This window comes from Ambystoma mexicanum, chromosome 4p, assembly GCF_040938575.1.
Source record: "Ambystoma mexicanum isolate Mex_15411 chromosome 4p, UKY_AmexF1_1, whole genome shotgun sequence".
In the NCBI taxonomy this organism is placed as follows: domain Eukaryota; kingdom Metazoa; phylum Chordata; class Amphibia; order Caudata; family Ambystomatidae; genus Ambystoma; species Ambystoma mexicanum.
The window spans coordinates 1,101,191,918-1,101,219,225 of NC_090927.1; the positions used below are offsets into that span (position 1 = coordinate 1,101,191,918).

The following is a 27,308-nucleotide window of genomic DNA, read 5'->3' on the forward strand; positions in this document are numbered from 1 at the left end:
GGGAGAACTCCAACACAATAATTGATTATATCTTCACAACAGAAGGTATTCGAAATATCATAACTTCCACTGCGAGTTCCACGAATCCAAATAGTGACCATCGTCAAATTTTTATTTCTTGGCGAGCCGAACCTTCAAGTGATCAAGGTTTGACGCTTCCAGATTTAGAAATAAACAACGGGTTGAACCGGCTCCGAATCAAAGATCATCAAATACGAGACTTACCTATTCTATTCGAAGACACACCACTGGAGGACCAAGCTAAATTAAATTATGGCTGGATCTTAGAGAAGTACCAACAATCTACATCGAGAAATCAACAAAGAGTCAAACAGCCACACACTCACTATTTTAATTTACAAATCTTTCTCGAAAAAAAGAAACATTACAAACGACTTCGACAAATAAAGAAAAAAAAAAGGAGACTATCAAAGTGAAATAAAAAAGGAAAAACAAAAATTCACCAACATAATGAAATCACACAAAATGATATTGAAACATGATGCAGAAGCACTTTTGAAAGCATTAAATGGAAAAAATACGCGGCAATTGTGGTCCTTGATGAATATAACATCGAAAAATCAAACCTTGATTCAAGAAGTGGAACCACATATGTGGGTTAAACACTTCCAAAACCTATATAAGAAACCGGTATTCGAACCAAAATCAGTTCTTCAAGAAGATACCGACCCCTGGTCATTAAAATGGGACATAGATGATATTACCACCACCATGAGGAGTCTGAATTCATCTAGAGCCCCGGGGCCTGATGGGCTAGCAAACAGCAACCTCAAAGCAAATCCAGAACACTGGGCCAAACTTTTCGTACATCTCTTATATCTGATAGAAAAGACGAAAGAGATTCCTCGTACATGGTCAGTAGCTACTTTAATACCAATCTATAAGGCTGGAGATAGAAAAAACCCAGCCAATTACAGACCAATAGCCTTATTGGATCCGTTGGGTAAACTCTTTGCAGGCTATCTCGAGAAAAAACTATCTGCTTGGGCTATTCACAATGGTAAACAAGCAAAAAGACAGACTGGCTTTGTCACAAAAATAAGTACCAACGTCAACCTTCTCTTGCTGAATATGATAAAATATGAAGCATTCACAAAAGTACAGCAGGTATACGCAATCTTCATAGATTTAAAAATGGCCTTTGATTCTGTTAATCGACAACTTCTCTGGTCCAAATTGGCTGCTTGGGGCTGTCCATCGACCATTCTCCACCCAATACAACAGCTGTATTCGAACACGTCAATTAGAGTTCGACTTTCAAATGACGGAAAAGCAACAGCCCCAATTCTCACATGGAATGGGTTAAAACAAGGTTGCCCCTTGGCGGCTTGCCTCTATAATCTTTACACTCATGAGTTCGAACTAAAAATTAAACACACTTCAGCGAATCCACCGAAGATAAATAGTGAATTAATTCAAACCTTAATTTTCGCTGATGACATTATTATCATGGATAAAACCGCGAAAGGTCTCCAAATAACATTGGACAAAACGCAAACTTTCATGAAGGAAAACGATTTACAAATTAACACAAATAAAACCAAAATGATGAAACTCATCACTGAAAAATCTAAGAAGCAATGGACGCCAAAATTCTACCTGGAACATAAAAACATTGCGTCAACCAAATCCATAAAATACTTAGGTGCAATGATCAACCCATCTAAGAACGAAAAAGAATGGCAAGAAAACATTGAAGAAAAAACAATATCATTGTCAAGACAAGGCCGCTTCTTTCACTGCAAATATGGTACCTATACGGTAAAACCTACAACTCTATTGTATAAACAGAAAGAAATTCCTATTTTGACTTATGCGAGCGAATCTCTGATACATCAGCATCTATTCAAATGGTCAAGATACGAAGCTATATTCTGGCGAAAAACCCTTGCTTTACCAAAATCTTTTCCAATCTCTAGAATTGCCCTCCAATCTATTCAATCCATTGTACTGTGGAAACAAATGGACCTATACAGAAAAATTATCTCGGAGGAAATAATCCCAACACTCGAAATCTTGAAAGATAAAAAACATCCATCTCAAGTTGCAGCTTTAACAGAGTGGACAAGCAGAATCAAAGAAAAAATGCAACAAGAAGAAATTAGCGAAGAAATGCTGAGAAACAGACCTCAATACGCGAAACGAAAAATTCAGAAAAATGACTGGATAAGAACAATAGAAGACCAGAAAAAATTTAAAAGACATCTAAATGCTGACATGGAAGTAAGAGCTATTAACGAGATGCCTTCGTATCTACTCCAATTCCCTGATGTGAAAATTCGTGACCTATTTTTGCGCTTTCGTTTGAACATACTACCAACACGAGAATACTTGTCATTAATAGATCGAACACGTAGTAAATCAGCAACCTGTCGCTACTGTAAAGACCCTATGCAGCAAGAAACATTATTCCATCTAATCATGGTGTGCCCAGACCTAAACGCTGCTCCAAGGAAACAATCAGTGGTTGATCATTACAGTGATCAAGTTCTGGAACGAAATCAACAAAGAAGTGTAAAAGAACAGGCAGATCGAAATCTAGTGGCAAGAAGAGAATAAGGAAAAAGACAAATGAAAAGTTTGATAAGTCAAACAAAACATTTATTAAAAAAAAAAAAAAAAAAAATAAGTGCACTAGCACACTTTTATTTGGTGCAAGGTACTTGTTTTCCCAGCAGGGGCCTCCACGTGCATTTGTTCGGGCGTGGCTTATTGAGAGGGTTGGATTGCATGTGCAGCATCCTTCAGGAGTGGCAGGGTGGAGCCGGTGAGCCAAGACTAATGGGTGTGGCCAGGGCTAGACTATATAAGCCTGCCCAGCCTGCATGCAAGCGCTTCGTGTTATTCTGTTGATGGCAGCGTAACGCTCACCGCCGCCTGAGTGCATCTTACCTTGTTTCCAGCTACCAGCCTGAGCACACCTTACCTTGTTTCCAGCTACCAGCCTGAGTGCATCTTACCTTGTTTCCAGCTACCAGCCACAGCACTTACCTCGGAATCTGTTTTCGGCAAGCATCATCGTTGACTCTGGCAGTCATCATCCATCTCCAGACCTCCGGACAGCAGCCCTCCAGGCCGACATCGTGACACTACGAGCAATCCATCGGAAGACGGTGCCTGCAAGAGAAAAAGATAGACAAGGTTAGAATTCGCTAAGACATTACGTTTAAGGTCGCGCTTTGACAAATCCTTGCGCTTAACCTTAAACCAACACTCTCCTTCTGTCGGAGCATTGCAGACTCCCTTCGCTTCCCATTTAGCATCGCTCCATGCACCGCAACTACCGCTGGGCTGCATTTCATCTGTTGGGTGAAGCGGAGAAAAGACACCATTAAAAGATACGGACAATAATCGGGAATCAACATCACAATATTTTAAAGCCATGAGACACTTCAGGAGTGGTTAAGCCACAGCTGGTCTGGGCTGCCACGCACAATGGGCCAGTAAAGGAACTCGGTCCATCAAGAAGGGCCCCTGCAGTGAGAAGCAGGACGGAGAGCTCGTCATCATTAATCAACAGGTGAGACTATATGGGTCGGCGCATGCGCACCACTTTTTGGGAAGAATGGTTAGAGAGAGACAGCAGTCACATAGCAGCATTCTCGCGATCTGTCGTATTCACGCAGGAGCAGTGTCAACAATTGTCGCAGTCCACAGCATATGAGCAGGGGAAGAAGCCTGACAAGGGGGACCCACTTCCAGGGAGGGCTGCAACCATGCCCCTACATCCCCACAGAGAGCAGGTGAGCGTAACATTAGTACACCTTGGTTCTGCGGTCCCTCTGTTCTTCTGTGGCTCGCACACGTTGCAGAATTACTAAGCGACCCATGACATTATTGAATTACACTTTGTAACAAGGGTGAGCAGCTTACTAGGCCACATTAAACGACTTTTTTCATTTAATTTACCCACTACATGTTTGTACTCGACAACACAATGTTTCCTTATAAAGGTTTGCCCTGTCTGCTTTGTCAACAGTTGTTTCTTTTAGAGAATGAATATTGTAAGGGCGATATTGAACAGGAGGGTAGGGGAAGGAGAGAGCGAAACCTGGTGGGGCCGCCCTGCCCAGGTGGGTCACAATGCAGATGCGACACCCGAGGGAGCGCTGCAACAATGGGAGGCCATCACGGACAGTATTCATGAAGGAGCCCCGCCGCAGGCCGGGGCGGTTGCGCCGCATCAGAAGGAGGTTGCAGCCGTCACCCATGGAGCAGTACTGTTGTGCGGAAAAGCGGGAGCTCTGGGGCAAGAAGGGGCCATCACGGTTCCTGTGCAACCCCACGTGAGAAGCCAGGACAGGAGGAAAGCAAACCGCCAGACTTTTTTAATGAAGGACCAGGAGGCACGAAAGACCGCACAGGCGGGAATACGCAACGTTGCCACCTACGGCTACGGCAGCGCACAGAAAGGATTGACGGAAGGCGACCAAACACAAAAACCCAGAGAGGGTCATCAAAACTTACCTGGTGGGGCCCCGATTGAGAGAAGGAATGCCAAATTCCTAACACCAGGGGCACAGGGCGAGGCAGTAGGAAAGGCTTCCTTTCGAGAGAAAAGGGGCATGGCTTTGGGGATCTTTTATAACCTACAATGAATGCTTGATCCTGATTGGCTAATCAGCCACCAGACCCTTTTTAAGGCAGACATCAACGATGGACTAAGGTGTTTTTCTCTGTACCCTTTCAGAACCGACAGGACTTGGAGGAGAGAGCACCTGAACACTGCTGGGCTTACAAGGACTTAGAAGGATCAAGAACCTGCGAGTTCACCCATACTCTGGGAACCACCAGAACAGATGTTAACTGCCCAAGGCCGCTTTTATGCCCTCGCAGAGAAAGGAAAATACTTTACCTTAACTATTTTGTTGCATTTCCTTATTTTTGTTAAATAAAGACAAGAATTCTTTTCAGGCATCTGAGTTGTCCGTACTCTCCTTACAAATATATATCGTTTTTGTGGCTTTCCGTAGAATAGCTAGTGATTTTGCATGCATGCACCGCCAAACCTTGAAAGAAAACCAGCTCTTGTATGATCTTTGTGCATATGTTTAATTTTTACATTGTTATTGCTGGTTCTATTTCATAATAGGCTATGCGCAGTCATGAAGGTAATGAAGCCCAGGTGTGCTACTTCATAATTCAGCTTCTGTTATTGAAACCGAATGACTTCAGGAACAGAGTGAGTGACTTTGTGAAGGAAAATTCACCAGAGCACTGGCTGCAGAACGATTGGCATACCAAGCACATGAATTATCACAAGGTACTGTAAATATTTAACCATTTATTTCTTCAACTTTTTACCATCATGTTGATTCATTTGGTCATCTAGGACGCTTTTTTCTTATAATTCTCTGTAAACTATTTGGAGTAGATTTCTTGCACTGCCTTTTATGTTATGGGGACTGATCCACAAAATTGTCTTTGATATGACATCAGTGGGTTTCACATTATGTTAACTGCCTGTGATATAAAAAGAGAGCACAGAAATATTTCTCAAAACAGCCGTGTTTTGAGAAATATAGCTGCTATAGGAATCTTATCCCTTCCTTTAAACCCCATGTTGCAATCTTATTTCGTGTGACAATATGCTGAACCACCAGACACTCATAAAGATAGTCGCAATATTTATTATGATATTGAACAATAATAAAGGAAACTAAGCAGAAGTGATACATAAGAAAATAGGATGTTTTCATTCTTCCCTAAATGTCCAGTCAGCCTCTGGTAACCCTGACGGATGATGGAATAAACCGGCTCAGAGGCAGACAGCTTTGCAAGCCTGGCCGACAGCAAACACACACTTGCTCCTGATGAGCGGTGCCACCAGGTGTGTCTAACAGCTCTACTTCACCACTGACCATACCAGAATCTTGCACTGTTCATGAACAATTAGACTCGTATTTAATAAACATTCTTCTAACAGTTAAATCCAACCCAGGCTCCCAAGGCAGTGTGTATCATTTCAAACAAGTTGAGAAAAAAAACATTTGCATGAACCATAACATTTTCTCACTTTTAATAAAAATATCCACACTACTACGGCAAAGAAATAAAACTGCTTTCAGCGTAGACTGCTAGTGCATAGGCATTCAACTCTCTCCTTAAGTTTCAAAATGCCGAAATGTCTAGTCCTCTACACCCCTAAAATCGGGCATCTCTTAACATTCAGTTGCATGTTCATTCAACTTGACCTTACTGGAAGTCACTGTTATATACAAACTATTTGGCAACATTTGACACTCCTTTCGAATGGATTGTGTCCTCCAATGTATTCCACATCTTTGACATGTAATGTCCACAGCTGTGTAGTTCGAAAACCTTTTCGGCAGAGGGCGTCCTGCGTCAATGGCGACGTCACCGGATGTGATAAATAGGACGCACGGCGCCCGTAGCCTCAGTTCAGTTTTTTCCACAAACGTGTTTGCTTCGGAGACTCGGCGCGCCTTGGGTATTCTTTGTGAATGTCTTCTTCTTTGACCCCTCAGACTCTGCAGTCTGGCTTCAAGACTTGCCAGGACTTCACGTCGAAGATGTCGATTACCGACCTGCATCGCATTTGTTTGTGGTGCTTGGGCGAGAGTCATGACACAGACTACTGCTCCAAATGCCAGTCGCTAACTGCTAAGGCCTTGTGGGAGCGTGAGGGAAAGCTTCAGGGTAGGTAGGGGTTCTAAACCCCGTAAGGCCTGTAAATCTATGTCCAAGGGGATGTCCAGCGACGATTCGAGGGGCTATTCTCAGCTTCGGGTGGAGTCCCGGGGATCTTGGTCCCGGAGTGGTTCCCGCCATTCGTCATCGTTCTCTCTGCATTCTAGGAAGCGCTGTCACCGGTCGCCTTTCCCGTCCTCGGAGGATGGAGACGCGAGTAAAGTGGCTTGTCCAACAAAGTCCTCGACTCCGGGGGAATGGGCTGCCTTTAGAGAGCAGATGTTAGCAAATTTTTCAATCGCAGGGCACAGTTCCATCCGTGCCTTTGCATGAAGCCGGCAAGGAACGGTCTTGTACTGTGGCTCGCACGCCTTTGGGCTTGGGTCCTCAACACGACTCATCGGGAACATTCAAGGTCCCGTTCGGACAAGGCTCAGGATAGTCGCAAGAGATGTGCTTCCAGGTCTTGGTCCTCGTCTCCAGTGAGACCGCAGAAACCTGGTAAGGGCTCGAGGACGGCATCAACTCTGTCGGCGCCATGTCCGTCAGATACCATTGTCGAAGCTTTGCCTTTGTACCAGCCTTCGGAGCCCTCAACGCCTTCGCAGCTTTTTGGCCGAAATTTACCAATGGAGATCCTTGATCCTGTGGATCCTCCAAGGAAGGCTACTTCTAAGTCTGTGAGGCCTGTGGGACCATCTTCTGTCCTGAGGCAAGGTTTTTACCTCCCTCTCGATGACATCTATGAGGAGGAGGAGCGGTCAGACTTCGATATGGACCCTGTTGAGCCTGATGTGGCTCCTGTCTTTTCTGGGGACAGACAATTGGAAGAGTTGAGGCAAACTCTTCATGATGCCAGTGGTTTGGACACTTCTCCGGAAGTGGAATTTGCCAGGCCGGAGCCTGGGGCTCATGTTGAGTCGTCCTACAGGAGGCTCATGGCTAGGGTCACAGAGTAACTGGGCTGGTCCAGTCCCCCTGAGGCTTTTGTACAAGATGATCTCATGGACATCTTGGATCAAGGTCCGTCCTCTGGCCCGGTGTTACCTTTTCATCTGACCTTGCAGAAAAGGGTGGCGGCTGCTTGGCAGTCACCAGAATCTCTTCCGGCTGTTAACAAATCGTTAACCAAGAAATACCGCCCTTCCGGTAGCGACCCAGCTACCTTTCTATTCACCCCACTCCCGAGAGTTTGGTGGTTCAGGCGGCTATGGCCACCAAGAAGTAGGCAGCATACCCTACCATTCCTCTGGATAGGGACGACAAACGCTTCGACGGTTGGGCACGCAAGGTGTTTTCTGCGGGGAGTATGGCGCTAAAACCAGCCAACTCCACTTGAGCAAGATTTTCACACACTCTGTGGAATTGTGTTTCTCTAGCTGCTGAGCATATTCCCGAGAGGGAAGAAAGGGATGGGTTCCTTGCTCTCGTGCAAGATGGCAAGCATGCCATGTGTGAATCCCTTCAGTCTGGTTTGGACACGGCCAACAGTGTTAGCCGGTCCATGGCTGCGAGCACCATTATATGCAGATTTGCGTGGTTGCGGGAGTCTGGTTTTGCCCCGGATGTGCAAACCCGTCTTTTGAACATGCCCTTTGATGGCGCGCATTTGTTTGGCAGCAAGGCTGACGAGAGCTTTGTGAGGTTGCAGACCTCAAAAGCTGCAGCGAAATCTTTAAGCGCAGCTGTGCGTCAACCTCTGCGTTTTTGTCCTGGGGACAGCAGTGGAGGGGAGGTTCTTTTCGTTACTACTCTTCCTTTGGTAGAAAGAGAGGAGCCGCCAGTCAAAGGGGTCAGTGTAAAAGTACCTGTGGTAGTTGAGGAAATGGAGGTGCCAAAGTGGTTCGCTGGTTGGGGCTGACTGTCTCAGCATCTCGAAGAATGGCAAGCTATTACTTCGGATGAGTAGGTTCTGGATACCATAGCCCACGGCTACTGCCTTCCCTTCCTAAAGCGGCCTCACGACAATCCACCAGGGAATCTCTCTTTGAAGCTTCCAGATCCGCTCCTTGTGCAGGAAATCTTGACCCTGCTAGAGAAAGGCATATAGAACTGGTGTCTGTAGCGGAGAGGAGCAAGGGATTGTATTCCCCATATTTTCTTATTCCTAAGTAAGACATGGGATTGAGACCCATCCTCGACATGCATTGGATGAACAAACTTCTCAGGAAAGACAAGTTCAAGATGGTCCTCCAGGCCCTTCAACTTCAGGATTGGTTGGTGTCTCTGGACCTACAGGATGCTTACTTTCATGTGCCGATTCATCCCAAGCACAGAAAGTACCTGAGGTTTGCAGCTGGCGACTCGCACTTTCATTTTCGGGTCCTGCCATTCGGATTGACCTCTGACCCGATGGTCTTCACCAAGCTAATGGTGGTGGTGGTGGTGGCAGCGTATCTCAGGCGAGGGGGGATTCACGTCTACCCCTACCTGGATGACTGGCTGATCTGTGCGCTTTCTCCCGAGCAAGCATTGGATCACCTCAGTCTCACCTGCTCCCTCTACAGGCTGGGCTTCTCCCTCAATTTCAAGAAGTCACATCTGACACCTTCCCAACAGCTCCAGTACATCGGGGCTGTGTTGGACATGTCCTTGGGGAAGTGCTCGCCTCCCAAGGTAAGGGCTCATCACATTTTGCAGATGGTGGACAAGTTTCAACATGCCCAGAGTCTCCCGGCTTTCAAATTCTTAAGGTTTCTTGGCCCCATGCTATCCTGCATTTTTCTGGTGCCAGAGGCCAGGGTGCGGATGAGATCCCTGCAATGGGTTCTCAAGATGCAGTGGTCTCAGTTCTCAGGCTAGATGTCGGATCCTGTTCAGATTCCGCTCTTGATCTCCCAGGATCTCTTGTGGTGGGCCAACGAGGGGAAACTGATGAAGGGGGAGCCGTTTTGGCACAGGATGGGGGGAGCTTATGCCCGAAGATTTGACCGCCAGCGGTCGTTGGTCTCCGTCAGAGTCAAAACTCCACACCATCCTGTTAGAGCTGAGGGCCTTCAGGCTGGCCCTGAAGGCTTTTCTGCTGTCTGTACGGGGGAAGACTGTCCTGGTCATGATGGACAACACATTAGCCATGCATTACCTCAACAAAAAAGGGGGTAGGGTTACTCCCATTGTGCAGAGACAATGCAGCCCTGGTTCTGGGCAATGCAGCAGAGAATTTCACACTCTGCAGTTCATCTGGCCAGAGAGGACAATGCGGTGGCGGACGCTCTGAGCAGGCAGAGCACACGCTCTCAAGTAGGAGTTGGCTCAGGAAGTCCTTCTGGAGATCTTCGCCCTTTGGGGAACCCACAAGTGGATCTCTTCGCCACCAATGCCAAGAGGAGCCTTAGGAGACGCATTCATAGTGGCATTGGTCATTCCCATTGCTGTACGCATTTCCTCCAGTCCCCGTCATTCCTCAAGTGTTAAAGAGGTTACAGAGGTTTGGATCCCACATGATCCTCATTGCTCCAGATTGGGCCAGGAGAGCGTGGTACCCGGATCTTCTAGAAATGTCCATCTGCCCTCCATGCCGTCTTCCCTACTGAGACGACTGCTCACGCGCGCGACTCGGTGGTTGTCGGCGGGGGGGGGTTGGTCAGGTTCTCCATGCAGAGGTCAGGGCCCTCAACCTTCATGCTTGGTATCTGAAAGGTTGAGGTATAAGGATTGGGACCTCCCGGATGACGTGATGGAGGTGTTGCTTTTGGCCAGGCAGCCAGCAACAAAATCCCTGTACCGTTGCCATTGGCGTAGGTTTTGCGACTGGTGCAGAGGACAAAATGTTGATCCTTTTCAGTGTTCCATTCCCATGGTTTTGTCTTTCTTGCTTTCTTTGGCCCACATGGGCCTTCAAGTGGGCACCATTAAAGGTTACCTGGCGGCACTGTCTATCTTCAAGCGCTCGTCTGAAGAATGTTCTTAGTTTAAGTTTCCTTTGATTTCCCAATTTCTTAAAGGCCTCACTAATGGTCCTTTCCAGGTGCCGGTTTGGGATCTGAATTTGGTTTTAAAATTCCTCATGGGTGCTCCGTTTGAACCTTTGCACTCTTGTCCTTTGAGATTATTGTCTTTCAAGACGGTTTTCTTGTTTGCGGTTACTTCCGCTCGCAGAGTGAGTGAATTGCAGGCACTTTCATTTAGGCCGTCCTTTACTGTGTCCCACAAGGATAGGGTTGTACTGAGGGTACGTCCATCCTTTCTACCTAAGGTAGTGTCTGAATTTCATTTGAGTCAAAAAGTGGTTCTTCCTTCTTTCTATCCTCCTCCTCATCCTGGTAAGGAAGAGGAGCGACTCCATAGGTTGGACCCTAGGAGAGCTCTGAGCTTTTATAATTCTAGGATGTCCTGGGTCAGAGTGGACGATCAACTCTTTGTGGGGTATGGTGGTCACCGATTGGGCCATGCTGTTACAAAACAGACCTTGTCCAGGTGGGTTATCCTCACCATTACTGAGTGTTACCATTTGGCAGGCAAGGACCCTCCTGAAGGGTTGCAAGCTCATTCCACTAGGGGCGTGTCTACTTCCAAAGCCCTGCAAAATATTTGTGATGCAGCCACATGGGCTTCTATCCACACCTTTGTTAAACATTACTCCGTTGATACACTACATGGTCAAGATTTGGTCTTTGGTAAGGCGGTTCTTTGTTCTGCCATCTGATTGGGTATTCTAAATTCTTCTCCCTCCTCCATTTTCTGGTACTGCTTTGGGAGTCTGTCAAAGATGTGGAACACGTTAGAGGACACAATCCATTCGAAGGACAAGTTACTTACCAACTGGAAACGTTCTTTCGATTGGATGTTCCTCCGATGAATTCCACATCGCCCTCCCAGCCTGCCTCTCTGGAAAATTTCCTATGCTTTTGCAGCTTACGTTTCCGCAAGGCTATGTGCAGTCAAGCAGTTGTTGCATGTAACAAGTTATGGGGGAAAATCATAAACTTAGGCTACAGGTGCCATGCGTCCTATTTATAACATCCGGTGACGTCGCCCTCGACGGAGGCCTTCGACGGACATCGATCGATGCCATCGACACAGGACGCCCTCTCCCGAAAAAGTTTCCGAACTACACAGCTGTGGACATTACATGTCAAAGATGTGCAATATGTTGGAGGAACATCCAATCGAAAGAACGTTACCAGTTGATAAGTAACTTGTTCTTCTCTCAGGAAAGAAGGTTTTTGCTCCCAAGTTCCATATAGGCCTGAACAGGGCTTTATGTAAAAGTCATGGTTAATGGATTACTCTAAAAAAGTATTTCTAATTGTACAGGATACTAAATCAAAATCTCACCACTCTCGCCTGCTCTGTAATTTGGTGATTGTTATCAATATAGACTAATGGAATAAAACACATGTTTGGTGATGTGTTCCCCCTGGATAAGCAGCCGTGTTGTTTCAATACTAATTAAATGGAGTAGTTCAGCAAAATGGGTGGCTACGCAGTCAATTTGGGTAAGACTAGTCTCATGACTTGGGATTCAGTCTCCCAGAAATCTGATTTCTAATGGATTCCTTCCTTCCACAGATTCCTCATCTATAATAATCCTGCAGTGCAGCTGCTCTACGGAAACATTTCTGCCATCAAAGGGTGCACTCCGGCTCCACCAGACGCCTCTATATGCTCTGTCAGACATGTCTGGGCTAGTATAAATTGAGGCACAGCGTGATCTCATTTTCTTTTTTCTGCACTTTGTACGCTTTTGGAACACACTGCTTTGTTTTGAAGTAAGAATGCCCAACACTGGTAAGACCTTGTCTTTCAAATCTGATGTTGATTGCGGCCGGCAGATGTCTGTTTTGAATCCCCATTGTAGATGTTTGTACTGCTTGGGGGAGAATTACACCAGCAACACTTGAGGGTCTGCCTATCCTCCAGGAAAGGGCAGCTAAACTCTTCACCTAACTCCAGAAGGAGTCTGCTGAAGGCATGTGGTTTCGATCAAGGCTAGACATAGCGCCTGTCCAAGGACCGGTCTGCAAGAAGAAAGGACAAGAATAAGAAATACGGAAAAAGATCTTTCTTCGCCAGCAGTTCCTCACAGCATCATCCTTCTTCAGCCTCAAAAAAGCGAAGGCATGTTGTCAGACTCCCAAGAAGCTGCTTCACATGTACCATTTTCCACACAATCTTCTTTTTTAAGATGGATTTCCAAAATCAACCCTAAGGGTTTATTTTGGGAGGCCCCCCATTATGTTGAACAGGAAGACACTGATTTTAGCGAAACCCAAACGTAGTAAGGTAGCAGAGCAGCAAGGCTAGGACTACAAATAGTGCACACAGAATGTTGCCAATAGTTCCATTTAGACAGGCAAGTATTAAAGTATACAATAATGTATTCAGCCTTCAAAATACACACTAAGCAAGTAAAACATCTAGTCAACTATAGTCACACCCTTACTCTAAGGCAGATATATACATTCACCATTAGGTGAAGAAAGAAACCAAATACTGCAATAACCAGTGCAACACATGTAAGTACTTAAGTGGATGAAACGTAGTAAAGACGATGTAGAATGACCACAGAATTGTTCTAACACTTAATGAGTCCAAACCGAAGATAGTTTGTGGTCTTGTGCCCTAAAGTCATCAGTTTTAAAGTTTATATTTCACAGGTAGATTATTAAGAGATTGTAAAATGCCAATGGTTATTATCACAAAGTCAAAAGGGTTAAATAAGGTTCAGGTGAGTGATCTAACTCAATTCCAGTGTTTAGGATAGACCTAGGAAGAGATCCTTAACTAGGCCTTCACTGAACAAAGTCAGGAAAGAGTAGTTTAGCGACACATATTTATACCCATGTAACCCTAAGGAGGGGGAGAACAGCTATGTTAACTTACTCCCCTGACTCCGATTTCTCCAGAGACCACTGCTGAGGTTCCAGAATCCATTCGGGACACAATCTCTGTGCTTGGTCCGTTCAAGGAAAGCCCAGGGATCATGGGTGCAGAGGTCGCTTTCAGATGAGGGATTTGATTTTGTTCGGTCACAGTGCTTCAGAATCTGTTCCAAATACCTTCAAGTTAAACACCCAATGAAGAAAAGATGAAGACTTCAGGATACCTTTAGGATGCAATGGAGACAGATTATAACGGGAGTCACCATGGTCAGGCAGCGGAATGCTTGGCTACTAAAAGGCACTAGATGCAAGGAGTACGACTTGTCGTTGAAATCCTGGGTGTGCTCGTTTCGGCATGGGGGCCTACCACTAAGTCAATGTATACTACCATGTAGATGGCGTGAATTCCATGCTTGGTGCCAGGAGAAGGATCTGGACCCTATTTAATGTTCTATGTCCTGGATTTTCTGCTGTCTTTAGCCCATTGGGCCTTCAGATTGGCACTGTGAAAGGGTGCCCAGCCGCTATCTCGGTCTAAAAGGTCCCCTGGGCAGGGCTTTCTTCACAATCCCCACAGTTATGCAGCTTTTAAAGGGAATGTGCAATCAATTTCCCCCATGCCAGATCGTGGTCTCGGTGTTAGATTTAAATTTAGTGTTAACGTTTCTTATGAATGAGTCTGTTTGAGCCTCTATATTCTTTTTATATTGGACTGCTTACCCTTAAGGTGATTTTCCTGGTTGCCATCACTTCCGCCAGATGGGTTAGTGAGCTCCAACTGTCTTTTAAACCTCTCCATTTGTTTTTATCCAAAGACAGGATGATTTTGGGAGTGAGACCTTCCTTCCTCCCGAAGGTGGTCTCTGAATTCCATCTCTCTCAAAAGATTAATCTTCCTGCGTTTCTCCCTCGGGCCCATCCTGCCAAGGCAGAGGAATGATTCCATCGATGCAGGCCCTCAAATACTATGTTTCTTTGATTAGGGATGTCAGGAATGATGACCAGCTTTTTGTGGGATATTCTGGACCCGTGCTGGCAGATCTGTGACCAAACGGACCCTGTTGCGGTGGATCATTCTTTGCATTTCGGAATGCTTTGATCTGGCGAGTAAGGATGTGCCTGAAGGACCCAGAGCTACCAGAGGTGTGATGGCCACCTCTGGCTTGCAGAGAGGGGTCCCAGTTCTGGACATTTGCCAGTTAGCTTGGTGGGCCTTTCGCCAAACATTACAGCCTGGATTCCAAGTCAGGACAGCATGCCTGGTTTTTCTAGGGTGGTTCTCCACAGGGTTCTGGTGTAAGGTGGTGTCCTTGCTCTCCTCCCTCCTCCAGATCCACATTCTGCTACGAGAGTCTATCAAAGATGAAGAATCTGTGGGAGAAAAAAATCCATTAGAACAACAAATGACTAGCCTCTCGGTACCGTTCTTTCTTATAGATAAGCCTCCAACAATTTCGTTATTGCCCTCGTAATCTGTGCCTCTTGGAAGATAGCCAGTACACCATTGTTTACGTGGTGCCTCAGCATCAAAGTGCTTGGGAAGAACGATGGAACTGAGGTCAATGAGCGCGGCACCTCAATATATAGTAGCCCCGACGTCTTATCCCGCGTAGGGCATGTAGAGGTGTCGGGCAGAACCGCCTGCTTCTCTGGCTGGAGGAAAGGTTTCAGACGATCAGATGCAATGTGGATAGAATTATCACAGATGAGAAATCCGTAGAATTAACACCCATCTGAAAGAACATTATCGAGAGGTGAGTAATTTGTTCTCATCATAGAGATATATGTGAGCAGGACCACACATTGTCTGCTGGGGAATGAGACTACCCCTGGACTTTCCAAGTTAGCCTGCCTGAAAATTGATCCACTATTAAGAGGCATAGGTGGATGGCTAACAAGATCTTAAAGTAGGCCTGTAGGGGAGACTAAATGCAATCAAAATGAATCTGCTTTAAAAACAAATCGTATGTGCTATTAAAAATGTCTCCCAGACAGTTCCTGCGATGCACTTCTTGAAATGTGTTGCTTAAGGGTTTCCACAACCCTCTTCTGATGGGTGTAGGCATACTTAAGCTGAGAGAATGCACGATGTCCACCAAAGATGATTTAAACTCTCTGACTTGGGTAATGTAGCGGAGCAGGCTTGCTTCTCTCAGGGAAATGGAGAAGGCAGTAGGATAGGTCGTCTGTGAAAGTGCCCTGCCTGGATTTGTGACTCAAGGGGGAGTGTACCTCCCTGAGCCAGTGGATAACAGGCCTCGGTTGAAATGGGGGGGATCCCTGGGTTACTATCTTTCAATTGCCACCAGTTGGCAAGGACCGTTGGTGTGGCCTCAATTTAGCTGGAATCTGATCCAAGTCCTTTGCACAGAAGTTGACACCCTCTTTAAGAGAAAAGGGGTTCTTTTGCCACAGTTCTCCAGTGAGGGCTTTAATATTTCTCCCACTCTGTACAAATATTGAGAAAAACTATTTAACACATGGAACTGATCTGTGGAATTCCTTTGGGTACAAAATTACGACTATGGACTCTGATTCTTTAAATTGAACTACTGCATTGACGGTGGATGTTGACAACCGGACCGTGATGTTTTCTGGCACCTGCTCAGCCTGCCATGGATACAGGGTTGCTATTTCCTAGGGTGGTAGAAAGGCTGCTGTGGCAGCCTGGTCACCTGGCTCAACCTTGGGTATCCCCAACTTCAGGGTCGCCCGCTACAGAGTTGGCAAAGCCCAGTTGTTGCCAGGCAGTGCAGAGGAGGAACCGGAGCAATGGGGAGAAGTGGCCAGGTGTTAGGCTGGATTTCTAAACTCTTGCCTGGTGGATGTACTTTATCACACAACTATCAAATACATATACTTCCACAATTGTGGATTCTAAATAGAACCCCAGCACTTTACCCTTAAGACAGTTAAGCAACAGTTTGCATAGTGTAACGAAGCTGAAAAGATAGTCACCTCTTCCCAACTGGAGCCACCCCCTTTTGGACTATGGAGGTGAGCCTGCTACGCCCAGCACCCCGGAAGGACAGGGTAAGTAGTTCAGTTGTTTGGGTTGGGTGCATATTTGGCTATGTCCCTGTCCCCAAAATACCTTATGTTGGCCAGACTCCATAATTACCTCCCTGGTAGGAAAGATTTTCTTTTTGCAAATTTCCCTCCATGGTTTTCTATGGAAACCAATTATTTTTGCTTGATTTTTGATTCTGTCCCGACTTTTTGAAGGGAAGTGAAGTCTTCAGCTTCATTTGCCTTAGCTTTTCTTTCATTTTTCATGGGATAATGGACTAGTCCTTCCGACTTTCAGTACTGGGAAAGTGTTTCCCTTTTTGAAAATCTTGTGTATTCACATTGTGCGCAGCACCTTACAGTGCAGTGTATTGGGGATACTTTTGTGTCACCCTAACTTTTTACACATGGGAATATTGGTTACTTTTATATGTGCCTAAAGTCAAGGTGGTTGCAGCAGTTACAATTTTACTGTTTTTACATTATTTTTTGTGTGCACGTTCATGTTTTACCACGTATAGCTACTAAACTTGGCTAGTGCCCTAAAATGACCATGCCACAAGATTTTCGCTTGTTCTTTGGCCATATTGGAGTTCGGCCGCCTTCCTGCCTTCTCAGGTCAGGAAAAGTCTTATAAAGTCATGCACTTGCCCGGGAATGCTGCTGCTTTTGCAGACCAGTGAGTATTTCTTTGTGTGGGGCCTGGGAAGGGGGCTAGGACTGTCTAGTCCTGTCCACTACTAGGGCAGATGTGAAACTAGTAGCTGTTCCTGATTGGACCACTACTGGCTGTTTGAACGGCGCTTATCCTTAGAATTGGTGGTCTTTGACTTGCTTTCAGCTCTGATTTTGGATCAGAAGACTCCAGCCATTCTTCAGATCTACATTTAGAACCAATAATCCTTCAAAGAAGAGCAGCCCATTGAGGACCTGTGGACGACATCTGCAATGGACCTACACCCACTACAGCGATTGTCCCAGTGAAGCCCTGCTTCTCTGCCTGTTCTCTGAAGACCCTCGTTGGTGCTTCAGCCCTTGAACTAATGGGACCAACTAGTCTCAAAACCTTCTCCAGGATTCATCCCCTCAGAGCCATCAGAAGTGTCCCTGGACTGCCGTTGGACTGACCAGCTCCTTTATGGTCTACCCTGCCAGAATCGTTGCTGTTCACGTACCAAAACTTGATGGCCGCCAGCTTGTCTTGTGGTGGAGCCACTGCCTCCTGAATTTTCAGCTTCCTAGAATCAGGGAAACCTGTCCTGGTGCTCCTTCTTTAACTGCAACTGGAAGGAAGCCTGTCGTAGCTTTCAAACGGTGACCGTTGCTGGAACTCTCCTTCCTCCATCCCGTGAAGTGTCCTGAAGAGGTATGCATTGTTAGAATCTGCATTTCTTCATTGACTGGGCTCTCATTTTGAACCTGCAACCCCTGGGCACCTCTTACTGGAATGATGGAAGACTGCGCTCACAGCAACCCACAGTGATCACTGGGAAAATCGGTCTCATGGGGGTAATAAGTATGTCTGTGCCTGTCCCCCCTGTCTTCCATAGGATAAGATTGGGAGCAAAGCCTTTTGTCTCCTACCTATGTGTTTACTTACCTTTGCCAACCTGGGTTAGCATAGTGTCTGGAAGAGAGAGGAGAGTTTACCTGTCTTCTGGTAATTGTTGCTGAACTTTTAAATTGTTTGAAACTATCCTGAAACACCACCGCAAGTCCATTGCATCCCTTTAGAGAATAGATGCACGTGAGAAACCGTTTGTTGGAACTTGTGACTTTTGGGCACTAGGCCCCATAGATTGTAGGGTTGGACTTCTTATGTATAAGGAATTGAACTTGTGACTCATTCCCTTTGTTTGAACTACATCTGCACTACTTATGAGTTTTACCTAGTTATTTGATGATGCATTGTGACTGAACCTACTGTGATTGTTGTGGAGAATCCTGGGGATTCCCCACTGAAACGCTGCCCAAAGTCTCCTCCAGGTGGCCAGGAGAGGGCAGACACTTCCTGATCCCAATCCTGGGGTTGGTGTACTGCTGGAGGATCACCTGGGTGGAGACCAGGCCCAGAGTAGTGGGGAGAGATTGCAGACTGAGACAAAGTATTTTTCCATAGAGAAGGACACTTGTGCTACTGGGTTAAAGGAGGAATTGGCATATTGTCAATTTAAAGGATCTCAACCTCCTACTAACGAAAAGGAGATCCACTCCCAAGGTACAACCCAATTAAGTGGTATATTGAGGGACCCAGTCTTGTGCCTCCCTAAAAATATATATCCACCCTGAGAATATAGAGATACCAAAAGGGATGATGGAAAGGTGGCCATTCTTATTCCAACAATCTCTAAGAAGGTGTATGCTTGTGCAAAAATGAGCTAAAACACGGCACTGGTGCGCAGCCATTTTGGACATTTACTTCCAAACCGCAATGAAAGTCTACGTTTCTGTGAGCTCAGTTAGAATGCAGACATGAATTATGCAACGATTGCAATATTATACTAAGGAGCTCACTATGAAGGATAATTTTTGTATTGTTCGCTCAAGGACGAGCCGAGAAGAGAGTCAGAGATGTGCAGGTTCATTGGTAAGCGGTGCTGGGAAAGAGCGCATGGAAAACGAGCAGGGTTTTTCCACTTCTGTCTGTATTTTTCCTCTTTGCCTCCCATGCTTGCTGTCTGTCCTTCGCCCAGGGACATTTCGCAACCTATGAGGGGTGGAGACTTGTCCCCTGTAAGAAGAGAGGTATCCTGATGAGAAGACCGAGAATTGGATCCCTAGGGGATGAAGTCTCGCTGAGAGGGAAGACGCTCCGCTCCAGACCCCGTTAGTACGTGTGATCTCTCTGCCTACCTGCCTCGGGCTGCATAGTTTTGCCGTGGCTGAGATGAAGTTTTCTCCTACAACTGCACTAACAGTGATGTAGACCCTTTTGTAACTTTTTATTTTTGTGTGTCCATGTATAACCAATTGCATTTATTCCAATAGTTATCTGTATGCTCATTATGTGAATAAAAGGTCTGTAAAGAGCCAATTATATTCCAATCATTGGTCTAGGTGTGTATTATTGCCTTCCGGAGTCCTAGAACGTTTGGCCCGTGTAATAGGGCGAGTAGTTCTGAGGTCATTACACGTGTCCGAAAAGCAAAACAGAAGGCTAACTCTTAATGTTCCTCTTCTAAAAATATTAAGACAAGTGAAACCATTGAAAAAACGATCAAAGCAGTAAAAGATCTAATTTTTCAAAAAAGGGTCTACATGTCCCAGAATCCCTCAAGGACTGTGACGAAAAAGAGGGCTAAAGAAGCATGCCAAGGCGGAGAGCATGCAGACAAGCCTAATGCTCTATGGCAAGGTCAGACAATTAAGAATGAGGGTCTGCACCTAAAGGCAATTGACCCACCTGACGGGAATAAAGGGCTGCTACAGGAGGTTGCCACAGGAAGAAGCTGTAGCTGGAGCATAAAGTGTGGTAACAGTAGCAGGAGAAAAAGCTGAGCTGGAGGCTGGCAGTTCACAAGGAAGTGTGACCACAGTACAGAAGGGACGCAGGAGCCAAGAACAAGCAGATTGCATCTGCAGGCTCTGTGTTGGTCCTGTGCTCACAAACCCTGTCTGGTTGTGGCTGCATTGGAAGAGACTGGAGAAAGCTGGCAGTCTTTCCAGGTGTGCCTGATTGTCGTGAATGCAGAGCTGAAGTCCTGTCTTTTACCCGCGGCCTGTGTGCCGATGCAAGCCGAGGAAAGCTGGAGAGAGAGAAACTCTCAATTGATGAGGTCTGATCCGAAACACCCATGCTGAGGAAAGGTGTGGATCCTGAGTGCCTTTGGAAGCAGTAGAAGAGGAAAAGAAGTCGAGGAAACCCTCAGCTGCTGTAATATTTAAGCCGGTGAATGACGAACTGAACTCCAAAGCAGTAGAAATTCCTTGCCCGTAACTGTAACCAGCTGAACTTATTTGCACTAAAGGTAAAGAGAGTGAAAGTCTTCGTAGTTTTGGTAAGTGCTATCCGAAAAAGGGGAAATGTATCACACGCTTATCCAGAAGTAAATTAAGTGCTTGTGTGCGAAAGAAGTCCTTATTCCCCCATTCTTACCTTTAAATCATTGCCCGGCGAGATCACGGATCTCCTAATAAGTAGGAGAGCGGCAACGTTTATGATCTCATAAGCAGTAGCAGGCTTTCTCACTGTGTTGGAAGGAAATATCACTTCAGAGAGGCCGCCGCATATGCAACATTCTGTTTCTCGGTTGTTGGTAAAGACAAAAACTGCCTTTGTAAAAGGAAACGCAAGTAGCATTTTGAACATTAAGAAGTCATTGCATATGTCTAAAACCAATTGTGAAGTGACTATTAACTCTTGTAACATCCTATTTTTAAATATTTTAGATGTTGATGAACTTATTAAATGTAGAAGCAGAACATGCTTTCGCCAAACCAACAGGCAACACTTTCCCAAGAGGAAACCAGCTGGAATAAGAATGAAAGCTTGCTGTCCCAAAGTTGTTGAAGCTAATACTAACCCAGGGTCCTCTGATACAAGCGTGACAGTCGTATGAAACTCGCAGAGTGGCAATACAGATTTGGCATAAGCCCTGGAGACGCAGAGAAGCATAGTGAAGGGAGCTGGGTACTTTTAACAAGAAACAACTAAATATCAGTTAAGCTGAAAAAGTGGCAGTCAGAAACTGAAGCAGATCTCAAGGTGGCTGCAAGACTTAGAGGAAAGGCAAAGAGGCTGCGCTTTCTGATTGAAGTAGAAAGAAGAGTGGCTTTCCAACCTGTAGAGGTCGAGGAGTCTTGTTTAAGTTGCATCATAACATTTCCACTATATCAAGTTGCGGCAGCAGAAGTTACATTGTGGTTGCTTAAGATTTTGTCAGAACTGTTATATGCTGAAGAAGTTGAAGTAGACTTAGTCTGTGAGACAGAGAAGCCTGCTCTCTCAAGAATCCTGAGAAAAGACAATTGTCACAGCATCCTGATAAATTGCAGACAAAACTCTGCAGGAAGTAAAGTTGTTATTATTGTCACGCTCACTGGCCCAGGGACACAGGTGCAACACCCCCAAGTAGTGGGTGCCATGGGTCACTGCCAAAGAATGACCCATTCATGTCCCTTTGGGACACACAAACACAGGGAGACGGGCTGGACTCTGTCCTGGCTCATATGAAGTATTAACATGGGACTACTCTTATTCTATTCAGGCTGCTTTATTCCAGGCCTTTTTCACGTGCATACTGTTGGGTGTGACTTCCCAGGCCCAGATTCACGTGTAAGCTGCTGGGTGTGGCAAGCAGGCCAGGCTAATGGGCGTGGCCCAGAAGCCCAGCTATATAAACTGCTTCATCCTTGAGGCCAGTGCTTTGCGTTATCTTGCACTCAGATACAACGTGATGCTCACCACAGCATAAACCTGTAGATACTCACCTCTTGGAATCTGACGATCTTGATCCTGACATCACTCCACGGCAGTCTTCTTCCACGAACTCGCTCACTGCAAAGGAAGACAAAAAGACAAGGTTAGAACATTTCACTATCGGAGAACCGCGCAGCATTCAAAACATGCATGCATCCCTACGAGTCAGCCTATCTGTTACCGGCAGCTGCTGGTCCCGTTCTTCATCCCTCCGGCTGCCGCAATCGAACTTAACAGCTACAGGGCCATACCGTCACCTACACGGGAAGAGAACAAAAGAACAAGGTTAAGGAAGGAACGGAAAATAACACGCAGAACGAACAACATACTGAGGAAACGAATGGTAACAGGAAAACGAATAATACGGATTGCAAACAAGCAAGGCTGAAAATGAACATGCAAGGGAAGACAAACAAGAACACTACTTACTAAGAGAAGTGGTTAGTCGCCCCAGGATTGGACTACCGCCCGCATAGGACCAGTGAAGGAACTCGGTCCTTGACAAACCGGCGCCCCTGCCAGAAGTAGCAGGACGAAGAGCCCACAGACATTAATAACCCGGTGAGCCTTCCAAGGCAACACATCTATGGGGAATCGCGCCTCGGGAAGGGTCGGGAAGTGGGGGCAAGGGCCATAGACTACCATATTCATGCCCATTATATCCACGCAGGAGCGGCCCTGAGAAGCAACTTCCCTCCATCGAAGCCATCAGTACAGAAGGGCAACATAGTTCCAGGACAAACCTCACCCCTGGGGGGGGGCTGCAACCGTGCCCGAACGCCCCCGCGAGACCAGGTGAACGTAACAGTTATGTGGAAGTGGCATTTCTCTTTTGTTTGAACTTTAGCCAGGATTACTATTGGTGCTGTTTTCTTTATGGAACTTGGAAAGGGGAGTAGTGGATTTTTGTTTAAGTTGTTTGTTCATTTTCTTTGAACATTTCCAAGAACTTTTTGGAGAATTTGTTTTCATTGAGAAAAAGTGACTTTGGCCATTTCATGGGGAGCGGGATATGCCCAGAACCAGCAGAAGTCAACCAAGACCTTACTTTTATTATTGTTGCTTTAATTTGATTGTTTGATTGTTTACTGTGAGGGTTTGTTGTGTGTATGCTAGGAGGTTTTCCCACAGATCTTAGAATAGGCAGGGTCACCCCTGGTAGTGTAGTTTATATTGTTTCCTTTCCAAATAAAAGGTAAAACTTTGAAGAACCTAACTTCAGTTGTGCGCCTCACATTACTGACCCCTCACATAGTAGATATTTGTGAGTTAAGTGACAGATGGCAGGAGGACACGCTGCTACTGTTCTACTTACCTTTGTGGCCATTGGATATTGCATTGTGAAATATAACGCATTGCCGAGAGCCTTATTTGCGAGAAGACTTGACTCCTTTAATTTCCTGAGCCTTCTGGGAAACGCTGCGGGCCCCTCCTACCATCCCCACACTGTTGACTCCTAAGCTCCTCGGCAAGGGAAGCAGAGTTAAGTGACAGTTGGCAGGCTGCCGGCGCGGCGTGGTTATGCTGCAATTCCATCTGCCTCACTCCTGCTCGTCACCTGCCTCGTTATCCAAGCGACATTCCATCTGCGCAAGCGAGATATTAAGCCGGCCTGCCAGCTGTAGACACAACTGGCAAGTATTTCAAAGAAATATCGTTGTCGACATCCTGCTAACGGAACATTGCCCTCTTGACTGTTTGTTGTTTTGAGAACTGCCTTAGCCCTTTGATCCCCGAAGCCATCAGCAAAGCTTAAATAACTTTGTGCACTCTAACCAGCACACAGAAGCGTGGTTCCCTTCCACCTCTCTCGCTGCGAGTTGTAATGAAAACTCGTCAAGTAAAGAGAACATTGAAGCCCTCGAATCGGAGGAGATCTCCCCAAGGGCCAAATCTTAATACGTCAGAACAGACTCGTGCAACGTTATGGCAGACAGATACTAGCGTCACAAGAAGTCCCATCAATAAATCTTGTCGAATTCAAAATGAACAGAGTCCAAGCTCAACAAACACAAATAGAGTTGCTGCACTGGTAGCTCTGGCAAATTCGGGTGTAAATATGCTCAAAAGCAGACAACGAACTGAGCTTTCTTTGCTTTCTCCGTCTCCAGCACCCAATGCTGATTCAATCAATACCTACCTAGATGAAGTCTTCTCTGCCCCCATGAGTATTGATCCGCCCTTGAATGCTGATAGATCATTGATCACAAACTTGTAGATTGAAGACGCTGAAATACCACATCATAAAAACCGGACTTCCTTGTGGCAGGATCCCATCCAGCATGACCTCTCGTTTTGTGAAAGCGACTCTTTCAATATGTACACCACCAAAATAGTAAAGAACTCAGAGGTTGCAGCGCAGCTGATTTAAGATCTTTCATTGCTGGCTGAAAAAATATCTACCCAAAAGTGAAAGAGTTTAGCATCCATCCACAACAAGATGTTAGCGCTGGAATGTAACATGTCACGAAATGGATCCAAACCAACAACTGCATCAAATGAAATAGAAAAGAATGATGTCTCTAATACTAAATATCCATTATTAAATTATGTCCCGAGTTTAGGAAAATAAATTACTTCGCTTGTACTGCCTTCTCAATCTCTTGGTGTGACTCAAGAAATCCCTCTACTCACACTAAATCATCCTCTTCTGATTCATCTAACATCTCAGACTCATGCTCTGAGGAGCAAAACTGGGAGTTGCTAAAAGGAAAATTCACAGCCGACTCCTATCAACATGGATGCAGCTGATCACCAAAGAACTATCCTAGCCTCGATTTCACTCTCATTATCCAATTTTTTAAAGCTATATGAAACGATCCATGAAGCCATGAAAGATCAGAGTACTTTGACTGCCATGCACCATTGTAAATTAGTAACTGTAGAGAATCTAGTAACCAAAGTTGAATCTCACTTGGACAAGGAAGCAGTAACTTCATAATTGTGGCAAAATCGGTCAGCTGATCTGGCTCATAGAGAAGCTAAGTGATTTTTGAGGATTGTAGATGGATGCGCTCCATGTGGAAATTCCATAAATCTAATCCATCGATATTGCAGATTGAGAAATCGGCTCATTCAACCAAGAAATGTCACAATTCTAAAGATCTCCCACTTCAAGTGGAAGAACAAGTGCAATTCTCAAAAGATACAGCACCCTCAGTTACCTCAATTCATCTAACTAAACCAATTCAGGAAAAAACTGATTATGGAAATATGTTTTCGATCTTCGGTGAAAAAGATCCTGTGAAATCAAAATCAGATTGAAGGCCCTTACCTGAGAAAGATTCATCAAAGAATAATAAGAAAACGAAAAATCAATCTTTGTGAAAACAAAGCGGAAAGCCAATGGCTCCCGCTCATTCCTCAGAAATTTACGAACTCCGCCCAAATTCGAAGATGACCAACCGGCTAAGAAAGCGAGAAAAGAACTGGCTATAGATGAAAGACCTTTACTTATAGCTGGAAAATCATTGACTATATTCCCCGTTGATCCACTTAATAACAAAGCAACAGTTCCTGATGCCGATGACTCCACCTCTCTCAGCGATTTAGTCAAAGTTATTGATCAAGACGATGAAGACAACCATTGGAATAATCTCTCAGAAACAGAATGGGTTGAGATTAAAAACCTTGCTGCCAAGATTGCTCCAGATTCGAGCATAAAAGAAGTAATGAAATCAAGTGCCAGTGAGATTTCCTCACCTTGGAGCAAAAGAGAAAAAAACTGTCGATACCAATTAAACAACAACTATCCTCAAAGAAGAAATCAAGATGTAATAATCAACAAGAGTTGCCAAACTTTCCCAAAGAAAATCTTAAACTACGATTAGATTGAATAGAGAAAGGGCGGAAAGTTACAATTCTGAACAGATTAACCGTTATGAAACTATCAGCATATACCAAATTTAAGAGCCATCTCGCCCGATGATTTAAGGATAGGAGTTGAAAAATCATTGGATGAAGTAGTTTTACATCTGTCATCTCGGAAAATTAAGAACATAATCTTAGACCAGAATGTAATCCACTGAAATTGGGATATGATCTTCAAGATTGAGTCGCTCAATTCTCTCAAGCTCCAACAAACCCGGAAAAGACCCGGAGCTATAGAAAAAAGAGAAGTCAGCCCCACAATCTCTTCCAACTCCAACAGACAAGCACTTTCAAAGAGTACTTCCTCAAAAAGTAACGGAAATTGGCACAAAACTAGCAACCGGAAACTGAAGCAAAGCTTTGGCTGCAACACAAAGTGCTATAAGAAATGTACACCATCGGACAACCGTAGACAAACCAGACCTATGTGTAATTCAGTTCACAGTGAGAAATAATGAACCTAAACCAGTGAGAGACTCCTCTCACAAGCAAACTGAGTGGAAGTGGTTAGCCGTAGCTTTAGCAGAACAACAGATGCGATAGAATTTCGATCTCCCTGTATTTCCAGTAACATGGCTTGCCAGTTGGAACAGAAGGGGCTTTAACCCCCTGTTTTTGGAAGAGAGAGAAAAGACCTCTTAAAATATGAAATTATTTGTATGCAGGAAACCTGGTTAAGGAATGCCCCTGCCTGTGATGGCTATGAACCCTTCCTAAATCCAGCTGGTAAGGGCTTAATGAGTCGACCTTTCTCAGGGCTCTTAACATTGATAAAAACTGATTCTTAGTACTGCGTAATCCAACACATTAGGCCTAACCCATATATATTCAAATCCTGCACCTTCAAAAGAATATTAAGCAAATCCAAGCTCAGGTAATATTGCTGAATGTATATTGGCGAACCCCTTCAACCAACGCATGTAATTTTTTTACACATCGTATGTAATGAACTTGATCACATAAGCATGCGATGCCCAAAAGTATCAGTGATCGTTTGCAGTGACTTCAATATTCATCTTCTTGATGACAAAGGCTTCCCAAAAAGAGACAGATCTGTCTGGAAATGCCCGAGATTGGTATCAGCAAGCTATCACAAGGGATCTACACACGCTCAATGGTGATACAATAGGTGATACACCAGGTCACCCTACATGGGGTCGCAGAACCAAGAAATATTTTGTGACTATTTCTTTGTATCTGAAAACCTCAAAAGAAAAATCAAGTGTTTAGAAGTTCAATTGCAACCTACAAGTGACCATGACTTAACCGCAATTTCCTTAGACGAAGAGGTAGCACAAAAGCAGTGAGAATATATGGGCCCAGTCCAGGTATCATTGGGTAAAAACAGATTGAAAATCTGCAAACATGACATCACAACAAGTGGGCTAACATTTAAAAAAGCATTGAGAGCTGATCTAAATCAGATAAACTATACGTGGATACTGAGAGACTTCTTAAAACCATGTAAACGTTATGAGATACCTCCAAAGAATCACTTTGATCCATCAATACAC

At 45.1% G+C, this 27,308-nt stretch overlaps 1 protein-coding gene across 3 annotated transcripts in view; it reads left to right on the top strand.

Moving 5' to 3' along the window:
- Nucleotides 1-27,308, top strand: part of MED23 (mediator complex subunit 23) — a 1,372,437-nt gene that overhangs the window by 994,938 nt on the left and 350,191 nt on the right. For all 3 annotated transcript variants that reach the window (XM_069606687.1, XM_069606688.1, XM_069606689.1), the window contains one exon: nucleotides 5,114-5,284. In XM_069606687.1, the coding sequence (XP_069462788.1) occupies nucleotides 5,114-5,284 (171 nt within the window). The remainder of the gene's footprint in view (nucleotides 1-5,113; nucleotides 5,285-27,308) is intronic.